General features: G+C 45.3%; 1 protein-coding gene across 1 annotated transcript in view; it reads right to left on the bottom strand.

Annotated features, from left to right (window-relative positions):
- Positions 1-26591, bottom strand: part of SHB (SH2 domain containing adaptor protein B) — a 157625-nt gene that overhangs the window by 33078 nt on the left and 97956 nt on the right. The window contains exons 3-5 of the mRNA XM_053371203.1: positions 23533-23748; positions 7216-7390; positions 5579-5698 (exon numbers count right to left, since the gene is read on the bottom strand). Coding sequence (XP_053227178.1) covers positions 5579-5698; positions 7216-7390; positions 23533-23748 — 511 coding nt within the window. The remainder of the gene's footprint in view (positions 1-5578; positions 5699-7215; positions 7391-23532; positions 23749-26591) is intronic.

Below are 26591 nucleotides of genomic sequence, written 5' to 3'. Positions count from 1 at the left end.
ATGTGCTGTTTTGGCACATAATGGTTGCTGGGGGACAGAGAAAAAGAGAGATAGACCGACAATGCTCTCATTTCTAATTCGCTATAAATCCTGCATTGTGTTGTGAGCATGAAATATGCAACTGCATATGCCACAATGGTTCCACAACATAAACACTATAAATCCCATGATACAATGACCATGCGCATATAGATCCTCTAAATATTAGTGTATACAGTGGTACCTCAGGTTACATACGCTTCAGGTTATAGACTCCACTAACCCAGAAATATTACCTCAGGTTAAGAACTTTGCTTCAGGATGAGAACAGAAATCATGCTCCGGCGGCATGGCGGCAGCAGGAGGCCCCATTAGCTAAAGTGGTACTTCAGGTTAAGTACAGTTTCAGGTTAAGAACGGACCTCCGGAACGAATTAAGTACTTAACCTGAGGTACCACTGCATATCCAGAAATACATTATATACATGTGATTCTGGATCAGCATGGCTTGGATCAGATTTCTCCAGGGAGATTCAGGTCAGCAGTTAAGTGCCCTTAACAAAAACGGGGAAGAAAACTGTTGTGTGTTTTTTAAGCAAGTTGCGTTTTCAAAGCTAAGACCTCCTTGCATTTCTGTAGAAGATCTCTCTCATTACCCTTATGGCCAAAGGATGAATTTATCTCATTTGTGAAGTGAGGAGATCTCAAGGGACGACTATTTACTGTCACGCGACATGGCTTCCTGTGAGATCACACCATTCTGCAAATTCTTCTCTGTGTGGCTTTATTTTCGCCCTCGTTAAAAATACGACGCAAACTGCCATTCTTGTTCTCTGAATGCCAGGCTCGTGAAATCACAAGGCATGCTTGTCACGTTCTGTTGTAAAGCTAAGCGACTGTTTGACGAGACCAACAATACTCTGGGGCTAATAAAACAACAACTCCAAACTAAACTCTTATACGGCCCTTCAGAGAGTCAATGGCACACACTCCAGATGTCATTCATGGCTTTAATGAATCGGGAGGCTAGACTTTTTCTAGCCTAGTTGCCCTCAAGCTAGAGAGCCAAAAGGAACACTGTGTGGCAAGTGAGGAGAGCACACAGATTTCCCATTAGCCGAAAGAAACGAAAGGGATGCAATTCAAATTAATACACTTAATTAGAAAACAACAACAACTCAATTGTCAGAATCTATTATCAGAAATCGACAAAAGACAAACCAAAGGAACAAAGATAACTCTGCAGTATTTCACGTTTAGCAAATTGCAAACTTCAGTACCGACTCCCTGCTTTTTAAAAGGAGGAATATTTCTGTGTGTGACAAACACCTTTCATTCAAAGCCATAACCCAGAGGTCAACTCAAACCTCCCCGTTTTCTTTACTGCCCCTACAAGCCGACACCACTAGCAGCCTTGTCACCTATAGGACATGTGCCATCCATGACATGAAGGGCTACTGAAAGTCATTTCTTAAAGAGGGGGGGGGGGACATTCAAAAGATACACCTTTCACTGAGCAAATATGGATACACTGAAAAATCCTGTGGCTCAAATATAAATTTGTGAATTGTTGGTGAAAGCACAGTTGCATCCCCTATGAGCAAAAAAAAACCATTTAAACAAACAAAAAAAGCAACTAAGAGCATTTTAGAACGATCAGAGGGCTGCTGGGATAATGCATATTATTTATCAAGTCTGTATATCGGAATATTTTGCAATTGTACTGCCAGTAAGATCATAATCAGAGCTTAACACTGTTTAAGGAAACTACTGTCTGCAACCCGAATGGATTGTGTTGGGGGGTGGGGGGAAATGAACACCTGAAAGAATTATGATTACTAATTTATACTGCACATCACGGTGCATGTATTTCTTCAGCATTTCTGAAGAAAGCATGTTCCTGCCTTGAAGAGCTTACAATAGTTTTGACAGTAGGGAGAGAATGGAGGGATGGCAGAAGCAAGGGCAACAGGAGATGAATGCAAGTGCTTGCAATTAAAATGCACTTAGGAGGCCTCATTTCATTTGAGAATGAAGATGAATGAAGATTAAGGGGTTGTATAACTGGAAACACTCCGCAAAGCAGCCTAAGATACAAGCGGCAAGTGTCACGTCTTATCAACAATTATCGACATACGTGCCACGTTGAAAGAGAAACGTCTCTGGAAACCACACAGATTATCTGGCCTGGGGAGCTTTGCTCACCTGGAACTTCAGGTGTGTGGAAGAAGAATTTATGGAAACACTTGATTTCATCACTATTAGAAGGAATATTCACAATTCCACTGTGTGGGTGGTAAGGAGGCCTTTTTGAAACAACTTTGAGTCAGAAAACAATACTGCCCTGTTCAATCCCTAACTTACAACAGGAGACATAATTTTTATAGGACGAAGCACTGCTATAAAAGTCCATCATTGCAATGGTCCCCCGAGGGCAACCATAATGTATCCTCTGTTGGGTTTTACTCTCTGCAACTCGGTGTCAGAAGTGGGAAGAAAGAGTTTACCCCTACAGAAAAGGGCAGTTCTAGCTCTTTCTTTTTAAATAAACACACACACACATACTGTGTATATGTGAGAGAAAAGCAACAGGGGGAACTCAGAGACATTGTTGGGTGACTTCAGGCCAAGGGAATCAGCATTTGTCCACAAGACAGCTTTCTGGGTGATGTGGCCAGCAGGGCTAAACCACTACTGGTGCACGGAGGACTGTGACGAGTGCCAGAGCGCACGGAAACACCATTTACCTTCCTGCTGCAGTGGTACCAATTTATCTACTCGCACTTGCATGCTTTTGAACTGCTAAGTTGGCAGAAGCAGAGACAGAGTGATGGGAGCTCACCCCGTTGCGGGGATTCAAACTGCTGACCTTCCGATCTAGCACAGTTCAAACCCAAAGCCCTCCAAGATGTAGGAGGAAAAGGCTTCCTCCTCCCCAAACCTGCTGTCCAGAAGTCCTTGTGTGCCTTTTGGAGCAGCCTACCTTGCACAGAGCCTAGGACTTGCCGATCAGAAGGTCGGCGGTTCGAATCCCCACGAGGGGGTGAGCTCCCGTTGCTCGGTCCCAGCTCCTGCCAACCTAGCACTTCGAAAGCACCTCAAAGTGCAAGTAGATAAATAGGTACCGCTCTAGCGGGAAGGTAAACGGCGTTTACGTGCACTGCTCTGGTTCACCAGAAGCAGCTTAGTCATGCTGGCCACATGACCCGGAAGCTGTACGCCGGCTCCCTCGGCCAGTAAAACGAGATGAGCGCCACAACCCCAAAGTCGGTCACGACTGGACCTACTGGTCAGGTGTCCCCTTTACCTTTACATTGCACTCTAAGGCTTCACTGGTCTAAAATACAAGCTAGCTCTTTCCCCACCCAGCTACTAACACACTTCACCCCTCAGTCACCTTTCCTTTCAGCTCTTATTGACATTCCAGTAGCCCGGCAGACTCCCACCCGACATGCCTCGGCGCTATGAAAACCATGCAATAAAACTATCAGAGCGCTTTGTGGTGCGACAGTGGGGAACATGATGGATTCATTTATGAGCAAAGGTTTCTTCATGTGGTTGATTCTACAGACATGGACCACCAAAGGAGAGATCTTGTCACACTTCAAGGCACCTCGGAAACTTGGTGGGAAAGGCGGGATTCCTTTTGTTCTAAGCCGAACAACTCAATAATAATAATAAAAGCTTTGCTTTGCTTTGCTTTGTTCTAACAGAGAAGCTATTTTTTAAAAAGAAAGAGTTCATCACTAGCACCACAAACCTGCAGCTGTTTAGCTATGTGGTATTTGGGGGGCGTGGGCGGGTGAGAAACTAAATCAGGCCTGTACAACCTGTGACCCACCCAGTCAACAAGAGCCCACCACCCATGTATGATGCCCCATTAGGTCTCAGTACACGTCCTGGTTTTGCCTTCTGCCTGGAACTGCTAAAACAGACTTGTGAAGCGCTCAGAAGTCCGTACATGGCTGGTTGGTTGCATTTGGCTTAGGGAGCTACAAGCTGTGCACAGGGCCTGTACTAACTGCTGCAATGCTTTTCAGAAACATATCAGTCTAATTCATACAAACAGTTTAAAACCCAAGGCAGGGCTATAGCGTTTAAGCAAATAAGTCTATGTGACACGGTGAAATCCTTCGCCCCCCAAAAAAACTCTACCATCACCTGTAAGTGTGAGCATAAACAGCATTCGTTGCGTGTTTAAAAACAAAATGAAAACACCATCCACTGAGAATCAGCATAGCGTCGCTTTCCATGAGCGGCTTCAGGGACGCCAAAGCGAAATATTGGGCTGCTGCCCAGTAAGGAGGAAATTTGATCACAGAGGAAGAAGAAGGGTAAACGCAAAACAAATACACCACACTTTTGTTTCACTCTTCAGCCAAAGAATGACGGAAGCAGACGGCTCAGTAAGATAAACACTGAAAATCTGGGAATGCACGAGCAGGAATAAGTCCCTGCATGTGGGGAATCACAGTAAGGGAGCCATCTCAGTAGGGGAAATCCTGGCGGTGCTTGCAGGCTTCATGTAAGGCAGAGGAACCACTCTGGCCAATGTTGTATTTTAATCTTGTTTTTATGTTGTATTCATTCAACTTGTTTTTATTATTGGTTGTTAGCCGCCCTGAGCCCGGCCTTGGCTGGGGAGGGCAGGGTATAAATAATTTATTATTATTATTATTATTATTAGCAAAGTCTCAAAGTGTTGAGTCACACAGTCACATGGTACAACCTCCCAGGACTGTATCACTTCAGATTGCAGGTAGGGAATTTAGTGCTGAGTGCGCCTCGATATTAAAACAAAACAAGAACTCCCTGCACACACAGGTCTTCTCTTTGGAAAGCTACTTTTCCAAAACCACCACCACCAACAATATATATTTGTATCATAGCAATATACATATTTGTATTACGGCATGTAATATTATAGTTGATCTCAATAGTTGAGTATGTCTTAGTTTTCATATCCCTTATTGTTTAGCTTAATGACCACCCGAACAAATCTGGTACAGATGATCACCTGAAATGAGTCATCCCTGGATTAAGGAAGGAATGAAACTGATTATCAAACTGGCTTAGATCTGAATTTTCAAAAATTCAGAACAGATTAGATTCGTTTTATTTGATGAACTTTCATATGGTACGTTGCCAGTTTATAGGAGGACTGTTGACGATTTCTACACTTGTTACTATTCTTGTGCCGCCTCATTACAGAATGGTCGGGCCTTGGGGAGAGAAGAGAGAAAGCGAGAGAAACTAGTAAAAAAATGGGTTTATTAAATGTTGAGGCGGGTGGGAGGGGGGAATGAAGAGCAGAAACAATTTAATCAGCAGCTAGAAGAGATAAAGTGTATTTTGTTAAAAGGGACCAGACAAACACTAAAAAACCTGTGCACGTCCCTGGAGCATTACAACCAAATCTAGTAACTGTCATTCAAAGCAATACAGTCTGATGTTTGGAATTCTAAAATTCCTATGGGGTAGGCCTTCCTAGTGTTGATGCGAACGAATGCTTTCTGTTTGCTCTTACTGAACCCAAGAAACCCCCACTTAAATTAAGTCACACCCATACAGTTTTTAAAATATTTATATATATACTTACTTTAATGAAAGTGAATAGTCATGCTTGCTGGTCTGACTATTCCTCACTAGATAGCTACATTCTTTACACAACCGCAAGAGGTTTTCTGCATCTGTCCGACTGATTGCTCCATGATACCATCTGCAAGAGAAACCAAAAGCCGCACAGCAATCAAGCATTTGGGTAAACATGCCTTGAGTTTACAAAACATCTCACAATATAATTGTTCTAGGGTAATGTAAGCGCGGAGGACACAATTCACAAAAAGTTAAGCACATGGATTTCAGTGGGAGAAGATCTACAACATGTAGGGCAGGCAACTCTGGGGACATTCGTTTTATAGAACTTCCATTCTGAACAGAATGTTGTTTGTGTGCGTATCTATCTATTGCAATGCTAATGCCATATTTTCCATCCCTTTCCTAATACACAGCCTTTCCTTTTTCACTGACCTAGCAAGACTGGGTTTTCTGAAAGCTTTTCACCATAATCCCAAGTTCTTCCTGATGATCACAAATAGTTCAGACTATGTATGTAAAGTTTGGATTTTCTCCTCTCAATTCCCAATACTTCTTAAACAAACGTAATGGGGCATAATGATTACATACTGTGCCCAGAATCAGTCTTATGTTCTTGTATTCGTGCTCTCCAATTCCTTGATACACTTTTGAAAAGGCAAGAGTTGCATTTTTAAAAAATTAAAGTTGATTACACTTTGTGTTAGGACTATTTTTTCTAGAAAAAAAGGTGCCAGAACTGAGTTCCAGGGAGTTCCAGCTGAAAAAAAGCCCTGCTTTGTGCAAAAATGTAGGTGGTCACTGTTGGATGAAATCCTACAGAAGTGGTAAGAGATGCTTATTTCAAAGCCAGAGTGATAACTACAGATTTCAAAGTAGATCCCAAAAAAGGGGTGAGAGACACTTTTGAAACCCAGTTGTGTTCTCAATATCCCTTAAGACAGCCTGAGCTGCTCCAAAACAACCCTTTTCATGGTAAACACCCAGGGCTAGATTTAGGTTTGATGGGGCCTAAGCTACTGAAGGTAATGGGGCCCTTTATACGTCCAGCTGTCCTTTGTCAACAAATTGTCGCTGTTTTTTTGTGTTGAATATATGCTATATGGTAATTTATGGACCTAATAGGTATTTGCACATAACAAAATATGTATTTTATCAAAGTCATTGTTGAACTGAAATACAATTAAGAAGACGTGCAGGTGGCGCTGTGGGTTAAACCACAGAGCCTAGGGCTTGCCGATCAGAAGATCGGCGGTTCGAATCCCCACAACGGGGTGAGCTCCCGTTGCTCGGTCCCTGCTCCTGCCAACCTAGCAGTTCGAAAGCACGTCAAAGTGCAAGTAGATAAATAGGTACCGCTCCGGCGGGAAGGTAAACGGCGTTTCTGTGCACTGCTCTGTTCGCCAGAAGCGGCTTAGTCATGCTGGCCACATGGCCCGGAAGCTGTACGCCTGCTCCCTCGGCCAATAAAGCGAGATGAGCACCGCAACCCCAGAGTCAGTCACGACTGGACCTAATGGTCAGGGTCCCTTTACCTTTACTTTATCTTATATTTTGGAAATGTACATCCAGTTTTTCCCCCTTTAAATTTTTTTGGGGCCCCCTCATCCACCTACACAGCAAACTTCCAACTTGACTTACATTTGTTTTTCCAGTGGGATGGTCGGATCCACTCTCTCCCCCAGGATTCCACAGAATTCAGGGCTCCCATGCTTGATAGGTTTGAAGCCTCCCCCTGGTGCTCGGAGCTGTCGACGCCGATCGTTTGAAGATGGGGAAGGTGAAGACTGCCTCATTTCTCCCCCATTGAACTGGGCTGAAAGAAACATTCAGGCAAAGCGATTACCTCCAAATCAACCAACTCCCTGCAGATAGAAGGGCCCCGCAAAATCTTCAGCAGCACCCAGTCCCAAAGGAACTTCTGATCAGCCGATTCGCTTAAGGAAGCTCCTCAGCAGAAACCTTGTGCAAGGGTTTCCACTAGTGTGGTGGGGCTTTCCTCTCTCCCCCCCCAAAGGCTCTGGGGGATGAAGTGAAGGACATGAGGCAGGAGTTGGTAATGCAGGTGAGCTGTGCACAAGCAAGCTGCCGGCCAGCTCTGCAGAGGCTCCTTTTATTGACACAATATGCAAACCCAGGCAGATACATTTTGGGCTGTGACCTTAATAATAATAATAATAATAATAATAATAATAATAATTTATTTATACCCCGCCCATTTGGCTGAGTTTCCCCAGCCACTCTGGGTGGCTCCCAATCAAGTGTTAAAAACAGTACAGCGTTAAATATTAAAAACTTCCCTGAACAGGGCTGCCTTCAGATGACTTTTAAAGATAGGATAGCTGCTTATTTTCTTCACATCTGAAGGGAAGGTGTTCCACAGGGTGGGCGCCACTACCGAGAAGGCCCTCTGCCTGGTTCCCTGTAACCTCACTTCTTGCAATGAGGGAACCGCCAGAAGGCCCTCGGCACTGAATCTCAGGCTGAACGATGGGGGTGGAAACGCTCCTTCAGGTATACAGGATCGAGGCCGTTTAGGGCTTTAAAGGTCAGCACCAACACTTTACACATCTTCCAGTCCTGAGATCGTGGGGTGGTACAAAGTTATTTTGGCACCTGTTTCCACCATGTCATTTTCCCCTTGCACAATGTATGACGCAGGAGACAAAGGTCACAGACACAAAAGGTCACAGGCAGGACACGGAAGACTACCGAGACCACAAAAGGTTAGACAGAGGGCAAGATGTTCAGACAGCTGTGGCCTTATCTGTGAGGGGGAGTGTGCTCCGCACCCCAAGGTCAAGACGCTAACCATTTCCCTTTGCAATCGCACCGATTTCATCAGCAGTTGGAATAGATGGTTAGGATGGATAAGCAGATTTGTAAGTACAATATGGGGGTACACTGATTTGTCTGGCTGCCAACTGCAGGAGGCAAAGCTGGGACGATATTCCCTTGGCTTGTTATTTGTGCTGCAAGCAAGAACAACACCCAGCTTTATTAAATGGAGACGTAGGACATAAATAAGGGACCCGGGTGGCGCTGTGGTCTAAACCACAGAGCCTAGGACTTGCCGATCAGAAGGTCAGCGGTTCAAATCCCCACGACGGGGTGAGCTCCCGTTGCTCAGTCCCTGCTCCTGCCAACCTAGCAGTTCGAAAGCACGTCAGAGTGCAAGTAGATAAATAGGTACCGCTCTGGCGGGAAGGTAAACAGCGTTTCCATGCGCTGCTCTGGTTCGCAAGAAGCGGCTTAGCCATGCTGGCCACATGACCCGGGAGCTGTACGCCGGCTCCCTCGGCCAATAAAGCGAGATGAGCGCCACAACCCCAGAGTCGTTCGCGACTGGACATAATGGTCAGGATCCCTTTACCTTTTTTTAAGGACATAACTATGTCACAGATTTACACTGGTTTAACAGCCATTCCGCCTCTGCAGGTTTCAGGTTCAATCACCGTAAGGGACAGCTGCATATTCCTGTATTGCACGGGGTCAGACTAGACAATCTCAGGGTCCGTTCCAACTCTATAATTCTATTTAAAAAGGGCTCATTCCCCAACACACAATAATGATGGACAATAGTTAAGAGTGAGAAGAAATGCCCTAATATCTTAACAAGGGATATATATATATATATATATATATATATATATATATATATATATACATACACATATATATACATATATATATATACACACACACACACACACACACACACACACACACACATATATATATATATATATATATATACACACACACACACACACATATATATATATATATATATATACACACATACATATATACATATGTGTGTGTGTGTATGTAAAGAAAACTTATCACATATCTTAGAATGGTATTATGCAGTGCTTTTCCCGCACAATTTTTTTTTAGGGGTACTCTCATTTTCCTACTCACATTGAGGCCAGACTTACATTCACAAAATGTTTAGGGGTATGCGTCCCCCTGCATCCCCCAGGGGGGAAAAAGCACTGGTATTATGGTAAATTATTCTCAGCATAGGGACATCAGTTGCTGGAGACTAGACCAGGCATCTTTTTGGAGGCTAAAGCCTTTCCTGTATCTGTAGATGACTTCTCAATTGCTTTATCATGTGTAAAACTATAAAAAAGGGAACAGCAGCCCTAAGTATTTATATTATTTCCTGGCAAATAACAGTAGACTTATCTGACAGAGAAAAAAACCCTGTATTTCTTTTAGGAAGCTAGACAGACTCCTATAATACTCATCAAACCATATGCCAGAGTTTCTTTACTGAACCGGCAGCTTAGTTTTTGGGAGATTTTTTGGGTGCCGCAGGAGGGAGAACGAAAAGGGATTCACCTCCTGAGTAAAACCACCCCCCTCTTATTACAGATTTACCCTGCTGTTCGCAACAGGGATCTCCCGACTCCTTCCTCACTCTCCCTGCACCCAGCAAGTAGAATTATGGTAAGCTTGGAGGCATTACTCTTACTTCCATTCCCCCTGCAACATCTGGATCACCAATGTACCACAAAGAGCTTCAAGGATTAGTACACTGCTTTGGCTAGTACCAAAGGGACGCGGGTGGCGCTGTGGTCTCAACCACAGAGCCTAGGACTTGCCAATCAGAAGGTCGGCGGTTTTAATCCCCGCGACGGGGTGAGTTCCTGTTGCTCAGTCCCAGCTCCTGCCCACCTAGCAGTTCAGAAGCACGTCAAAGTGCAAGTAGATAAATAGGTACCACTCTGGCGGGAAGGTAAACGGCATTTCCATGTGCTGCTCTGATTCGCCAGACGCAGCTGAGTCATGCTGGCTACATGACCCGGAAGCTGTACGCCGGCTCCCTTGGCCAATAAAGCGAGATGAGTGCCGCAACCCCAGAGTCGGACACGACTGGACCTAATGGTCAGGGGTCCCTTTACCTTTACTTGGCTGGTACCACCTCAGAGAGACCCTGCTTTGTCTCTAGCAAGCCACATATCCTTCCAAGACGTCCTACTTCACTTCTGTGGTCATCTGAATCTGATTCACACCCCCAGTGCAGGGAGAGAGAGCTTGAGACCGGCCTGTCACCTTGCAAGCAGAGAGGCTGAAGGGTTCAGGCAAACTGTGTTTGCTTGGTGCATACACACCCTTTAAGGTACAGTGGTACCTCTGGTTAAGAACCTTATTTGTTCTGGAGATCCGTTCTTAACCTAAAACTGTTCTTAACCTGAGGTACCACTTTAGCTAATGGGGCCTCCCACTGCCACTGTGCCACCGCCACACGATTTCTGTTCTCATCCTGAAGCAAAGTTCTTAACCCGAGGTACTATTTCTGGGTTAGCAGAGTCTGTAACCTGAAGCGTCTGTAACCCGAGGTACCACTGTAAAGGTAAAGGACCCCTGGGCGGTTAAGTCCAGTCAAAGGCGAATATGGGGTTGCAGCACTCATCTTGCTCTCAGGCCGAGGGAGCGGGTGTTTGTCCACAGACAGCTTTCCGGGACATGTGGCCAGCATGACTAAACCGCTTCTGGTGCAACAGAACACAGTGACAGAAGCCACAGAGCACGGAAACGCTGTTTACCTTCCCACTGCAGTGATACCTGTTTATCTACTTGCACTGGTGTGCTTTCAAACTGCTAGGTTGGCAGGCGCTGGGACCGAGCAACAGGAGCTCATTCCGTCACGGTGATTCAAACCACTGACCTTCTGATCAGCAAGCCCAAGAGGCTCAGTGGTTTAGACCATAGTGCCACCTGCGTCCCATTAACCAGATTTAACCAGCCTTTAACCAGACTTAATATAAATAATGGTAGGCAATCCCATTACAAAGCACAGTTTTATGTCCCAGCATGCTGCTTATCCTTTCACCAAAGTTATATCATATCTGCACTGGGTCAGATAAAAGAGACAACATGCAGCAAACAATTAAAAATGGGAGCCATCTTGCAGTATTGGGGCATGCATTCTTGTCTATGTCACCCTGTGTGCATGGAGAAAAAAAGGCATGCATGTGTCTGCTGTAACATTACAGATTGTTTTTTTAAGTGTGGGTGCAGAACCCATGTAGAGAGTCTTATCAGAGGGGGCCTTTAAATGGCACTGCATGAAAGGTATAATTACAGAATTGGTTCATGAATATTAAATATGCAAAAGCTCATGGAATCATAATGGAGAAGCAAAGGTGCTGGAAAGAATTAACCAATTTAAATGGTTCATAAAATTTAATTATGTTTCACTTATTTATTCTGCTAAATAAGAAATATCTCTAATGTTGTTGATCTTTGGTGAGAAACCCGCACATAATCCTTTGAAAGAATATTTGTGTTGAGACAAATCACCCAGCCAAACACCACGGAAGGAACCTAATTCATTTACAACAACCTGCAAGTAATTAAAAGCTGCAAGCAATTAAAAGAAGCCTTATTTAACATGTGAGAAGTCAAACAAGAAACTCTCATAGGGGTGGGGGTGTAGATGGTAAGGAAATGACACACTGAAATAACAAAATACTGACTTTAACATTTATCAAGCGCAGCATAATTTTTACTGGGAAATTTGGTCCGTCAAATATGGGCTAAGTCCAGCGAACTTTCCGCCCAAATCTCAGTTAACTGAGACACACTTTTTAAGATTAAAACTGGAAACACATTCTAAACGGCCTCGGCCCAGTATACCTGAAGGAGCGTCTCCACCCCATCGTTCAGCCCAGACACTGAGGTCCAGCGCCGAGGGCATTCTGGCAGTTCCCTCATTGTGAGAAGTGAGGTTACAGGGAACCAGGCAGAGGGACTTCTCGGTAGTGGCGCCCACCCTGTGGAACACCCTCCCATCAGATGTCAAGGAGATAAGTTACTATACAACCTTTAGAAGACATCTGAAGGCAGCCTTGTATTGGAAAGTTTCTAATGTCTGATGTTTTATTGTGTGGTCCAGCTCCGAGGGCCTTCTGCTGTTTCCCTCACTGCAAGAAGTGAGGTTACAGGGAACCAGGCAGAGGGCCTTCTCAGTAGTGGTGCCCTCCCTGTGGAAAACGCCCTCCCATCAGATGTCAAAGAGATAAACAACTACCTGATATTCAGAAGACATCTTAAGGCAGCCCTGTTCCGGGTAGTTTTTAATGTGTGACATTTTAGTGTATTTTTGGTCTTTGTTGGAAGCCGCCCAGAGTGGCTGGGGAAACCCAGCCAGATGGGCGGGGTACAAATAATAAATTATTATTTTTATTCTATTCTTACCTGCTTGTTGCAGCAGCAGGAGGAGACACTCATGTACTTTCACCAGTCTGACTAATCTCTGTCTCTTGGCCTCCCTCCTCCCAGTTGCCTGCTTCCTGATTCTGGACCTCTCTCTGCCAGAGACTCTCCCTTTTCACCAAGCCCTGTTACCTCTTCAGCTTCTGACACCACCTCCCCCCAGTCTTCTCCCTTTGACCACTTGTTGTCGTCCCACTCTCTGGGCTCTGAGCCTTCATCCCTTGGGGTCTCCCACCTGGTTCTTCCCACCATTCCTCTGTGTCCAACCTGTCAATGACATTTATGGATGCCCCAAGATCAATCTGAAATATGAGGCTGTGTTATTTTAATGTGCACTACAGTTTAAGTAAAGGGACGTGGATGGCGCTGTGGTCTAAACCACAGAGCCTAGGGCTTGCCAATCAGAAGGTTGGCGGTTCGAATCCCTGCGATGGGGTGAGCTCCCGTTGCTCGGTCCCTGCTCCTGCCAACCTAGCAGTTCGAAAGCACACCAGTGCAAGTAGATAAATAGGTACTGCTCCGGTGGGAAGGTAAACGGCGTTTCTGTGCGCTGCTCTGGTTCGCCAGAAGCGGCTTAGTCATGCTGGCCACATGACCCGGAAGCTGTACGCCGGCTCCCTTGGCCAGTAAAGCGAGATGAGCGCCGCAACCCCAGAGTTGCCGATGACTGGACCTAATGGTCAGGGGTCCCTTTACAGTTTAAGTGCAATTCACTTTCCCAAAACTGCCTAATGTTATGGTGTGGTTTTGCCCCTAACCTATTGTCAGGGAATGGTCTCAAGACGAGGACTGGGGAATGCATTCTATGGCAGACCAACTTCTCTCCGATGGAGGGGGACGAGTCCCTTGTCCACAGCGTGTTCAGAAGAAGAGAGAGACAGAAGCTGAACAGCTTAGGGAGTCTTGAGAGAGGTAGCCGTGTTGGTCTGTCGCAGTCGAAATAAATAAAAAAATAGTTCAGTAGCACCTAGTATACCCAGAACAAACTTAGTTGGTCTCTCAAGGTGCTACTGAACTATTTTTTTTATTTATTTTGAGCTTAGGGAGGAGTTACCCAGTTACGAGATGATGACAAGGGATCCAGAAGGGAGGGGGCAGCTAGTCGAGACGTCACTTGAGAGTGTGGGTGTCGACATGCAGAGGGCCGGGAGACCAGCTGGTAAGCCCCAGCTAGGCCAGCTCCTTCCATTGGCCCATGCTCTGACCTAAATCAGCGACCCGGGCTTCAAAGCCAGAGCACGCTATCAGCAGAGAGAATTGTGCACACAGAATAGGCATGAGGCTTGTGGAAGCGTACTCTAACTACAGATTTATCAATCATAAATCAGGACAAAGAAACATGTCGTCTCTCTCTCATGTCGTCTCAGAGAGAAGGGGAAAAGCAAAAGCTCTGCACAATGGAAGTACCCAGCGTACTGTGCTGGAATGTAAACAGACATGTGACACGTAACAATCCCATGTCTGTTCCTTAAGGTGGAACGGAAATCTCAACAGTGATTGACCACGGACTCGGAGGTCCAAACGTATCAGAGAGCAAAGGAGGCAAAAGGGGAAGAGGAACTTCCCATTGGCGTCTTGACTGCTGCGGAAGTCAGATTTAGAGTAGCCAACTGCCCTCCTTGCGGAGAGCTGTATATTTGTGCTTGAAACATGATGCTGTAATAAAAGGACTATAAATCTACTGGCAGAATCCGAGACCAGGCAGAAGAGTTGGTGGAAGAAGATTGGAGGAAATTTAAAATTTATTTACAGAAGTATTGTAAAATGTATGAATGCTGATGACATTGAAATAAAATGAAGGGGTTCTAGTAATAAGAGATAAAAATTATAAATTATAAATTTGGGAGGTAAAATATATAAGGATAAAGTAGTAGGATACGAATTTGCTGAACTAATTGTTAAAAAGGGATATAAAAAAGGGAGGCGTGAGGAAGTCAGGAAAATAAGTTAATTGAAGATGAATAATTAGAAAAGAGTGACCTGTGTTTTTCCTATTCTATTTTTTGTGTGTCGATTGGTCTTCCCCCCCCCTTGTTAAATGTTTGTATTTTATGTATTGTGAAAGTTTGTATTGTTGTGTTTTATATTTTTTCTGTGTTTTTATTGTTCCATTTTTCTATTGTTAAACTTAATAAAATATTATTTTAAAAAATAAATAAATCTATCAACTGCTTGTTAATTCTTATCTGTGAAGTTACCGAAGGGAGAGGAGGAATCTCCATGTCTGACACCTATTAAGAGGAAGACGAGGCAAAAGGTGCAGCACCAGAGAGGTGCACAAGGATGCAAGCCTGACCGTGCCCTATATCCAAGCGCATGGGTTCTGCTGCTCCTGTCCAGGAATGCAACACGTCCCCGTGGCCTGCGCCACTTCTGGTACCCAAGCCATAGGTTGGGTACTCTTGGGTTTATTTATTGAAAGCTATTAGAACTCTGGGGAATATATTCCACAACTTTTGCAAACAAGCCCATAGCTGTGAGGCCAAGAGATTTCGTATATTTTGTTATTCACAGTTTTTCAGCACACAAATTTGCCCTCCAGCTGGAGGTGTTTTGCTGTGGTAAGAATCATGCGCTAAATATTCAGATTGCTGTTTCGGTGTCAGACAGACAACTGAGCTACTGTTTTAGCTTTTCATATACCGCCTACAAAACGGGGGTGGGTGGGTGGGGGACATGTCTAGATTGCACATAATCACCACACCTGTGTGGGAAGCAGCAGCAGCAGCTCAGGCATTCATTGAATTTGGAAAACAATCAAAACTAATAACTTCAAAGAAGTTCAAACATGTTTACTGTGCAGTTCCTATGCATCAGAACAAGAATAGCAATCAACCCACGGTGTAGCAGCAGACTTTGAAAAAAACTGTTGCCCACTTTGATGAATACACAACTCATATGAGGATTTTAAAAAAACACACACGACGCACACACGCAGAGGGAGTCTTCCTATAATGAAATCTGTAACAGAGAACACATTCTGAAATACTTCACAATGGGTAGAAGGAGCAGCGCTTTCTTAGATACCCACTGGGCAAAAACCTGCTTTCCCCCATACTGATAATGAGATGTTTTTTGGTAGAGAAACCTTGCATTTTACAATTAAGATTTGCATTCCAAGTCATTTCAATATGGTGAGTGGAATCTATGGAAATCTCAATATCTGAAGACTTATTGATGAAGCTGGAAAGAATGGTTGTCACTAGGGAAAGCTTAGCATGACTGACAGACCAGTCATATGTTTGCTGACTTTGATGGAAGCTCCGAAGAGAACCATGGGGCTTGCTCCCAAGGAACTGTACAAGCCTGAGATGGCTAATTGCCATTTCAAAATATTATCCTACTATTTCTTAGGGCCTTGCCTGATGAAAGGTTTGCAGGGAAATGTCTGTCAGAGACTGGCTGGTTTCTACCAAGAGGAGGGAAACATGGCTCAATCTTGTGTGGAGAGTTTGAAAGTAGGCCTGAGGTTCATCTGCTTCCTCTACCCCTATGAAGTCTCTGGGTTTCACAACTGGGGTTAAAAGATACCCCACATTCATATAAATGTTGCACCTCGCAGTTGACGAATTCATTTCTAGGCCTAGTGAGAGGAGCAGGAGAAAAGTATGTGAGCCCATGCAAGGGAGGAAGGAGGCTGAGGAAGATAATGGCCAAAATGAAGTACTGAGTGGAACTCTAGCTGAAGAATGGCTGGTATGGCTAACAGTAGACTGCATAGCAAGAAGAGGACATCCTTGGGCCATAGGTCTAAGACTCCTATCATCCCTAACCACTGGCCATGCTGGCTGGGAGTCAGGAGTCTAGCCACATCTAGAAGGCATCTAGAATCTAGAAATTTGTCACTCCCTGCTGCTGCTGTTGATGTTCATGCTTTTTTATTTTATATGCTAAAGCTGCTTGGATACCTTCTTTAAGTTTAAATAAGCTTTAAGCCTTGGGGCTGGGGAAACTAACCTCAACTTCTAATCCAAGGATAGTCAACTTGGTGCCCGTTAGATGTTCTGCACTACAGCAACCATCATCCTTGACCATTGGCCGTGCAAGTGGGGACTGATGGGAGTTGTAGTCCAAAACAGATGGAGGGCTAAGAGAAAAAGATTTGGCTAGATGGGCTGCAAAGGGGTAAAGATTCTGCACTCGTCGCCCACACTCCCCTTCTCAGCCCCCCCCATTAACCTCCCAACTTCTGAGTGTCTGTGACAGGTCAAGGTTAAACAGTTTAAACACACACCTGAACTTGCGGCCATCGCATCCAGGTTGACCCTTAAGAGACTGATATTTTTTTGGGGGGGGGGGTTCATGATTTAAAGAAAAAATCAAGGGAGGGTGGACCTGTGCAGTTTGCAGATCTAGGTACCAGATATTTCTGGGTTAAAGAAGGCAATAACCTTTCTAGTCCTGATGCTCTGTGGGTATTGTGGGATCCTCAACTCCCATTACCTCTCAGCAAGCATGGCTAATCATCGAGATGATGGGAGTTTTCGTTCAATGTCATCTGAAAAGCCCCACACTGGCTACCCCAGTTTTAGAGCTACATTGCCTTTGTAGATAAAAATAATAATTTAGGTATCATAGCTAACATGGTCCTCCTCCCGTAGCTAGCTGTCTTGACATACAGCAATATTTTAATACCATATCTCCCTTTACTAGACAGCCAGGCCCAACATCCATTTGGGTAGATAAAAAGTGTCTACTCATCAGCAGCCGAAGTTTTCTGTGTGTACATAATTCCTGGCATCATACAGGGATGCCATAATTCATTCAGCTGCCTGGCTTGTCTTCCCAAATAACTTTCAAAGTTTGCTGGCAAGAGGAAGGCACCTCATCTGTTTGCACAAAAGTAGTGACAGTCTTCTGTCCAGCAGTCTAATGAGAATAAATAACCCCACTACTGAGCAAATGCAAACAGTCGAGATCATAAAAGCCTTCTGATCGCCAAAGAACAAGTAGCAACCTTCTCCTGCAGTTGCTGTTTTGCTCATCATACATGATCAAACCAGGTATAGGGAATACAAACAGAGGTCTATTCAGATCCATACTACCAGCTGGGTACAAACTACTCAAGGTATTTACTTAAGTCATTAAAATATGAAATTGGCTTTAAGAGCAATTAATGAGTGTCAAGTAATAAGCCCAATGCCTGGTGAAGACTGCACAGCAATAAAGAAAAGTTCCAGCTGGCTGTAGCATGATAAGAGAGGTTTATTCTAAGCCAAGGTATTTTTTAAATCCACTTCAAGTAAAGAGTATCATGGAGTTACATATGGTGTATTTTCCCCCCCTTCATACTGGACACAAAATGTGAAACTTAAACTTTTTCTGCCTCAACAGCGTGGTTGTATTTGCACATCTGGTAACCATAAACCAATAACAAACCTTGGCTTATCATTGTGGCTTGTTTGGAGCAGAACAAACCACGATCTCTGGCTTGGATGCAACCCTAAACAAGGGATTGTGGTTTGCTTCTCCCCAGCATGAACTAGGAGGAGCAATATGGGCATGAACAGCTTGTGCATGGCTCATCTCTTACTCTGATCTGCAAACAGGCTTAGTGCGCCAATTTAGACATCACAGCAAGGCATAGTTCAGGAAGCTTAACCATGGCATGTGTGGCGCTTGAACTGATAAACCGTAATTTGAGATCAGATAGCAAAGTAGAATCGGGACTCATTTACCTTGATCCTCAACTGCTGAGTGGGAGTTGTGAACCATGGCTTTCCTCATGCATAGGAAACGTGGTTTGGAATGTCTGAATTGAGCAACTATAAACTGTAGCTTTTGCATGAGAACTCTTCCTCCTACACTCAAATATGAAGGGCAGAGGATGAAGGCTTCCTTCTGCCATCTTACGTGCTCAGCAATATGTCAGACTACAACTCAGCACCCAATGTCCTCTGCTCCTCACATAAAGGTACCCCTGCCCATACGGGCCAGTCGTGTCCGACTCTAGGGTTGTGCGCCCATCTCACTTAAGAGGCCGAGGGCCAGCGCTGTCCGGAGACACTTCCGGGTACGTGGCCAGCGTGATGAAGCTGCTCTGGCGAGCCTGCACCAGCGCAGCACATGGAAACGCCGTTTACCTTCCCGCTATAAAGCGGTACCTATTTATCTACTTGCACTTTAGGGGTGCTTTCGAACTGCTAGGTGGGCAGGAGCTGGGACCGAAGACGGGAGCTCACCCCGCCGCAGGGATTCGAACCGCCGACCATGCGATCGGCAAGCCCTAGGCACTGAGGTTTTACCCACAGTGCCACCCGTGTCCCTCACATACATACCATCAAAGAGAATTTTCTGGTAGAATATTTCGGTTGAGGATTTAGGAGCCACTGATCTGTTTTTTAAATTGCCTTCACTTGGATGAGACCCGCTATATTGTGTGTTAAAAGCCAAGCTCATTGTATTAATTTATGTCACAGACTGAGCTTGTCCAGTTGGCAGATTAAGACTCCTACATTTCCCCCGAAACTGATGTGTATTTTTTCTGTCTCAATCTTTGCATTGCACTATATTAAACGCTCCAGTCAAAATCTTACGTGACAGTTCACATCTATTATGCAAACCACACCTCAATCCAGTTTGCTCTCCAATAAGGCAACGTCAAAGTTACAGCATCGCTTACAAAAATGGGTGGTTTAGTTTGCCTAAAACCAGCATCACTTGAGCAAAATTTATTCACCTTCCCTTGTGTAAAACAAGTTGGGGGGGGGATTACAGGCCCTTCCTTCACTCCAGGTGCTTGAATGTTTGATGATGGTCCCTTAAAACCTGACAGCAGGTTTGTCTTGAAATTTGGCAGCAGGTTTGTTAGGTGGGGGTATATTTGGTTACTAGCAGCACCCGAGCCTGAAATGCTGTGGTGGGTGCAAAAACCTAAAATACATGTAAACTAATCTGGTTGAATTTAAAGTCCTCCAATTAGTAAAAATGTGATGGCCTGGGATTCGGACTCAGGGGCTGAACCTGAGGAATCCCAGCCTGCACAGGATTCCCCACCTCCAGAACCAGCTTAGCCGGGGCTGGGGCCTGAGCCTGAAGGGTCCTCACCTGTGCTGGATCCCCAGCTGCAGGCATCAGCTGAGTCTGCTCTGGCTCCTGAGGTGATGGAGGACCTATTGCCTGCAGGTGCTCCACTCTCAGCCCTGTCAGAGGAAGCTGAGGTTGCCTCTGGGTCCGGTAACCCTCCAGCCTCTCCTGAGCTGCAGAGGCTCAGGGCAGAGAGACGGAGGGAACTAAGTTCTCACAGGAGGAGTGCTCGCCTCCAGGCCAGGAGAGGCGAGTCACCAGAGGATCGGGGCCGCCCTATGCCTCGGGGGAGATAAAAGCCAGCCAGCCCAGTCCCAGGTTGCGGGAGCAACATTGTTGGTAGCCTGTTCCTGCCAGACCCTGTCCTGCCATAGTTCCTGACCCCACCCGACTCCCTGCCTTGGACCCAGCTACAGCTTTGACGGGCAGCCACCATACCGCACCCTCAACCTCGGAATGGACTCGGACCTCGCCTCTTGGTTAGCCCCCGGGACCAGCATAAGAAAGTTGGTTAATATCTTTTTTCAATAGCAAAAACAAAAACAAAAACCTTCTTTGGAGGTCTTTAAGCAGAGGCTTGACAACCATATGTCAGGAGTGCTCTGATGGTGTTTCCTGCTTGGCAGGGGGTTGGACTCGATGGCCCTTGTGGTCTATTCCAACTCTATGATTCTATGATTCTATGAAAAACCCAGAGTGGACTCTGCAATGCAATAGGGTGAATGAAGTAACCTGCTTCAGTTGGCATGGCAGGGAGAGAAAAGACAAAGGCAGGATTGGTGTTTGAGTGATGGGAGCAAGAGTTTTTAAGTTGTGGCCCCGATGGTTGTGTGCACACCCATGTGCATACCTGTGTCATCTGGGCTCCACCCCAGGCAGCAAAGTATCTGTGGCCAAGGGCAGATCCATGCCATACATTTAAAACACATCCAACACACATTTAAAGCACATGTCCCCCCCTAAAAGAATAATAGGAACTGTAGTTTGTTAATGGTACTGGAAACTGTAGATATGTGAGGGGGAAACTACAGTTTGCAGGATTCTTGGGTGGGGGAGCTGTGTGCTTCTAATTGTATTTTGACTGTGCTTTAAGTATATGGTGTGGATCTGCCTTGATAATAAACAGAGAAACCCCCTGTCAAGTGCTTGGTAAGCGTCCAAGTCTATTTGCCTTCGTTGGCTGAAACACAGAAAGGTGGGGTGCTTGGTCTGAAAAATTGGGTTTTCTCTGCCTACCCCCCAAAAAACGGTAGAGATAATTTGTAAAAGAAAACAAACCCAAACCTAAAAATTTAGGGAAGAGAATCGGAATACCCCCATCTCCCACCCCCTGTCTATGGTTCTTGGTGTTAGCTACACCTGGTTGTTATTCTGCACACAACGGATGTAAGAAGTGTGTTAATTAGGTTTTTCAATTACGTAGTAAACTAATGAAGCATAAACATACAGTGGAAAAGTGAGGGAGGCATAAATTTGCTTCCCAGCCACACAGGCAAAAAAGGTACATTGGGGGACGTAGAAGAGCATTTTCTAACACACAGGTTTCTCCTCATTGACTGCAGCCCAATTTAAGTAAAACATTTAAACTCAACACAGGAACAGACAGATAGGCTAAGGAAACGCCCCCCCCGCTCTTTTCTTCTTTTGCAATAGCAGCCACTTGTGCCAGGAATTCAATTAGCGATAAGGAATCATTCCAGCATCCGGTTACACAGTTATGAGTAAGCACAGCATTCGTTTTCAGTGAAAGGAAATGGGGTAACATCTCCTGAAGGCTCCAAGCCTGTATTCACGTTCACAGAATGGCAAGTGCCCTCGAGGAACAGCAGAACCCACAGACCTTGCCTGTATTTCGGTCTGCCTCAAACCAGGGAAGAACGGCTGGTTTGAGAAGATGGTTTGTTCCTCACCTCTCCCCAATGGTTACTGGAGCTTTGGCTGTCGGGTTTTGCTTGCCAAAGAAAAGGTTTGAAATTTCGTAGCAGCTCAAGCCCTGTTTGGCCACAGAGGGACATGGACCAGAATGAGCAAGCCTTAATGGGCTACAACCTGCTCCTTTTGACATTTCTCAACTATGGCAGCTAAAGTTAGGGTGCCCTGGGCCAGGGGTTGCCAGCCTTTCTAGGCCTGTGAGCACATTTGGATTTTTGAACACAGTGCTGCGGGGGCCGATCAACAAACAAACTTTAATATGAATCAACCTGGACCTGCAATCATCACCTGAGGCCTATCTTCATGCATCTCCACCACATGAGGTCTGGAGGGTAGCAACACAAGAACAGGCCTTTTCTGTGGTGGCTCCTCACTAGTGGAATGCTCTCCCCAAAGAGGTTCACTTGACGTCTTCATTGCATAATTTTAGGTGCCAAGCTAAAACATTTCTCTTCAACCTGACCTTTGGCTGATTAACATGCTATGACCTTTTGAATGTGTTTGGGTGGGTGGGTTATTGGTTTGTTTTTATTCTTGTTTCTGTTTTATTCAGTGCTATTTTTCTAGAAAAGAGGTGCTGGACCACACCATGAACGTCGTTCCCTTAGAATGGCAATGGTGCTCACCTAAGAGGTGCTGGAATTGAGTTCAAGTGAGTTCTGGCTGGGGGAAAAAAGGCCTTGGTTTTACCACATATTCTTGTGTTTCCATTTTGTATTTTTGTGGTGTGAACTACCCTGTGATCTTTGGATTAAGGGCGGTACAGTGGTACTTCAGTTCTTGAACATCTCCATTTTCGAACATTTCGGTTTTTGAATGCCATAAAACCGGAAGTAAATGCTTCAGTTTTTGAACTCGCCTCGGAAGTTGAACATGCCACACGGCTTCCGTATTGAGGTTTTCGTACTGAGTTTTTGGTTTTCAAATGTTTTGGAACTCGAACGGACTTCCGGAACAGATTACATTCGAAAACCAAGGTTCCACTTACAGTCGTTTGGAAACCAAGGCGCAGCTTCCGATTGGCTGCGTAGCCAATCAGAAGCCGTGGAAACCCCGTCCGACGTTCAGGTTCCAAAAGAACGTTTGCAAACCGGAACAATCACTCTCGGGTTTGCGGCATTGGGGAGCCAAAACATCCAAGTTCCAGGGCGTTTGACAACCAAGGTACAACTGTATACAAATTTAATCAAATAATGATGATAATGATAATAAATAACAGCCTGTCCAGTCAGAAACGTCCAGCACTCAAAACCACTGAAGCTCCTTTGCCATGTTCTAAAATGCTCTTTTAGGGACGCGGGTGGCACTGTGGGTTAAACCACAGAGCCTAGGACTTGCCAATCAGAAGGTCGGCGGTTCGAATCCCCGCGACAGGGTGAGCTCCCGTTGCTCGGTCCCTGCTCCTGCCAACCTAGCAGTTCGAAAGAACACCGGTGCAAGTAGATAAATAGGTACCACTCCAGCGGGAAGGTAAACAGCGTTTCCGTGCGCTGCTCTGGTTCTCCAGAAGTGGCTTAGTCATGCTGGCCACATGACCTAGAAGCTGCACGCCGGCTCCCTCAGCCAATAAAGCGAGATGAGCGCCGCAACCCCAGAGTTGGCCACGACTGGACCTAATGGTCCAGGGTCCCTTTACCTTTACCTTTACCAGTCAGAAACGTCCAGCGCTCAAAACCACTGAAGCTCCTTTGCCATGTTCTGAAATGCTCTTTGGTGTTTCTTGCAAGACACAAAAGCAGAGCTGAAAAGATTCGCTCCAAAGGGCCTCACCTGCTAAAGCTGGAATGGAGACTTTGTTCCACTCCCACGGCTGGTCGTATTCGTCTGCAGGCCTGTCGTCGTCTTGTGGCAACTTGCTCTCTCTCAAGCGCTGACTCACGACGCTTTCTGAATCCGACTCCACGCCGTTGCCTTCAGGTTCATAAGGTGTGTCGTACAGCTGGATGTCTTTCTGCTGGGGTTTCACACTGTCTTGCCTCTGGAATTCTATAGGGAGGTAAAGAAATAACTGGGTTAATTTGCTTGCTTACGGCAGCAGGCAAGCGGCATGAGGTCAGGGGGTGGGGGAGCCCTACTAGATGGCGGATGAATGCAAACATCAAAACGGCACAGTGCAGAAATAGGAAGCTGCTAAAAGGTTTCCATATTTAACTTTTCCTCTCAAGCAGAAAAAGACAAGAAACAGATCAATGATTTCAATAACAGTTTACTAGAACACGTGCAACATTTAGTAGTTTCTCCCTTTCTCTCTCTCTCTATTTCGCCAGATGGCAAAATAAATCAACCAAAATAGCAGTGAAGATAAGAAATGTTATCCTAATTAAAGTAAGAATTTAGAGAAAGCTTGTCTTGTCTGCAGCTCAAGAGGCCCAACACAGCCCCACCCCACAATTTCATGTACCTTGCTTCATGAACACCTTGAGAGTTGAACGTTTTGGCTCCCAAATCCCAGATGACTTCTGTGGCTTCTGATTGGCTGCAGGAGTTTCCTGCAGCCAATCGGAAGCCGCACCTTGGTTTTCGAACGTTTTGGAAGTCGAACGGACTTCCGGAACGGATTCCATTCGACTTCTGAGGTACCACGGTATTATGGCATCTCAGGGGCTCAACAATCTCTGTGAACAACACCATCTCATATGAAATCTGGGGCAGAACTTTAATACCCCATTTCTGAAGTCTGCTCATATTAAGCTTTCATAGAACCCTCCCACCAATTCACGCTTAATCATTATGCGGCTTCATGATTCTAAAATTCACATATGAAATCAGCTTCAGATGGTCAATATTGGGCTGGCTAAGACAGGATTTGTTGAATGCTGGAAGCTCACGAACTGCAGGTTGAATAAATACTTGAAATTCCTAAGGGCCTGAATCAAATTGTAAGCGGCTTGGGCAACTTCAGGCATGAATTGCAGCCTCTTGCCTTAGAAATCCATAATACGGAAGACTTGTCAAACATTTACCTTAAATCACAAGCTATTTTTATTGTTTGTCAATGAAATCGGGAAGTGGCAAGGCAGGTAGAGGTTCTTTGTCTTTTAGAGAGAAATTGTGAACATTACACCTAACAACAAAAAGAGAAGAGACTAGACTGATGCAAATGTAACACATAACTGTGGCTAGCCTTAACCTTAGTCTCTTGCTTTAACCCTGCTTAAGATCCTCTTACATCTAAACAGTAAAACTGCCTGAACTAAAACCTGTTCCCAGAGGACTCGTCTAGCGAGGCACCAACAGGACCTGCTTGGCATAAGGTATAAAGGCCTTGGGAAATTGCCGTAACCACATATCCATCAGCTGCCCCAGAAGAAAGGGACATCTCATTTTTCTTGAGAGAGTTCAGTGACCAAAATGGCCGTCACAATCTCACATAATTTGGGGCTGCACTTTTTTTTTTAAAGCATGGCATCCAAAAACATGCTTTTTTGGGGGGGCTGCACAAGATCACTGCCCTGAAAAAGAATTTTCGGGGATGTGATCTTGTGTGGCGCCCCCAAATGTGCATTTTTTGGCACTGTGTCTGAGAAAAGTGCTTTTGGGGGGCTGCAATCTCATGTGGGGTCACGTGACTCACACAGGAGTGCAAACCCCAAAGTTGGTGTCCCGGATTTGGGCTGTGTCATGTTGGAATGTATGCAACCATGGTTTGGTCAATGCCAAACCATGGTTTGATCAAGGCTGGTCTGGATGAATCCCTAGCCGGAATTAAGATTGCCGGAAGAAATATCAACAACCTCAGATATGCAGATGACACAACATTGATGGCAGAAAGTGAGGAGGAATTAAAGAACCTTTTAATGAGGGTGAAAGAGCAGAGAGCAAAATATGGTTTGAAGCTCAACATCAAAAACAGGAAGATCATGGCCACTGGTCTCATCACCTCCTGGCAAATAGAAGGGGAAGAAATGGAGGCAGTGAGAGATTTTACTTTCTTGGGCTCCATGATCACTGCAGATGGTGACAGCAGTCACGAAATTAAAAGACGCCTGCTTTTTGGGAGAAAGGCTATGTCAAACCTAGACAACATCTTAAAAAGCAGAGACATCACCTTGCCAACAAAGGTCCGTATAGTTAAAGCTATGGTTTTCCCAGTAGCGATGTATGGAAGTGAGAGCTGGACCATAAAGAAGGCTGATTGCCGAAGAATTGATGCTTTTGAATTCTGGTGCTGGAGGAGACTCTTGAGAGTGCCATGGACTGCAAGAAGATCAAACCTATCCATTCTGAAGGAAATCAGCCCTGAGTGTTCACTGGAAGGACAGATCCTGAAGCTGAGGCTCCAATACTTTGGCCACCTCATGAGAAGAGAAGACTCCCTGGAAAAGACCCTGATGTTGGGAAAGATGGAGGGCACAAGGAGAAGGGGACGACAGAGGGTGAGTTGGCTGGACAGTGTTCTTGAAGCTACCAGCATGAGTTTGACCAAACTGCGGGAGGCAGTGGAAGACAGGAGTGCCTGGCGTGCTCTGGTCCAGGGGGTCACGAAGAGTCGGACACGACTAAACAACAACAACAACAACACCTCTGGTTGTGAAAGGGATCTGTTCCGGAGGCCCATTCGCAACATGAAAAGAGCGCAACCTGAAGCACCGTATTTGCGCAGGTGCGCAGTGCGATTTGGCGCTTGTGCGCATGCACGAGTGGCGAAACCTGGAAGGAACCCTTTCCGGTACTTCCGGGTTGCTGCGGGACGTAACCTGAAAGAACGTAACATGAAGCAAACGTAACATGAGGTCAAAACAAAAAATTTTTTTTCCTTCCAGTAGCACCTTAAAGACCAACTAAGTTAGTTCTTGGTATGAGCTTTCGTGTGCATGCACACTTCTTCA

The sequence above is a fragment of the Podarcis raffonei genome, chromosome 17 (assembly GCF_027172205.1).
Source record: "Podarcis raffonei isolate rPodRaf1 chromosome 17, rPodRaf1.pri, whole genome shotgun sequence".
NCBI lineage: Eukaryota > Metazoa > Chordata > Lepidosauria > Squamata > Lacertidae > Podarcis > Podarcis raffonei.
This window is presented reverse-complemented; position numbering and strand designations above follow the sequence as displayed.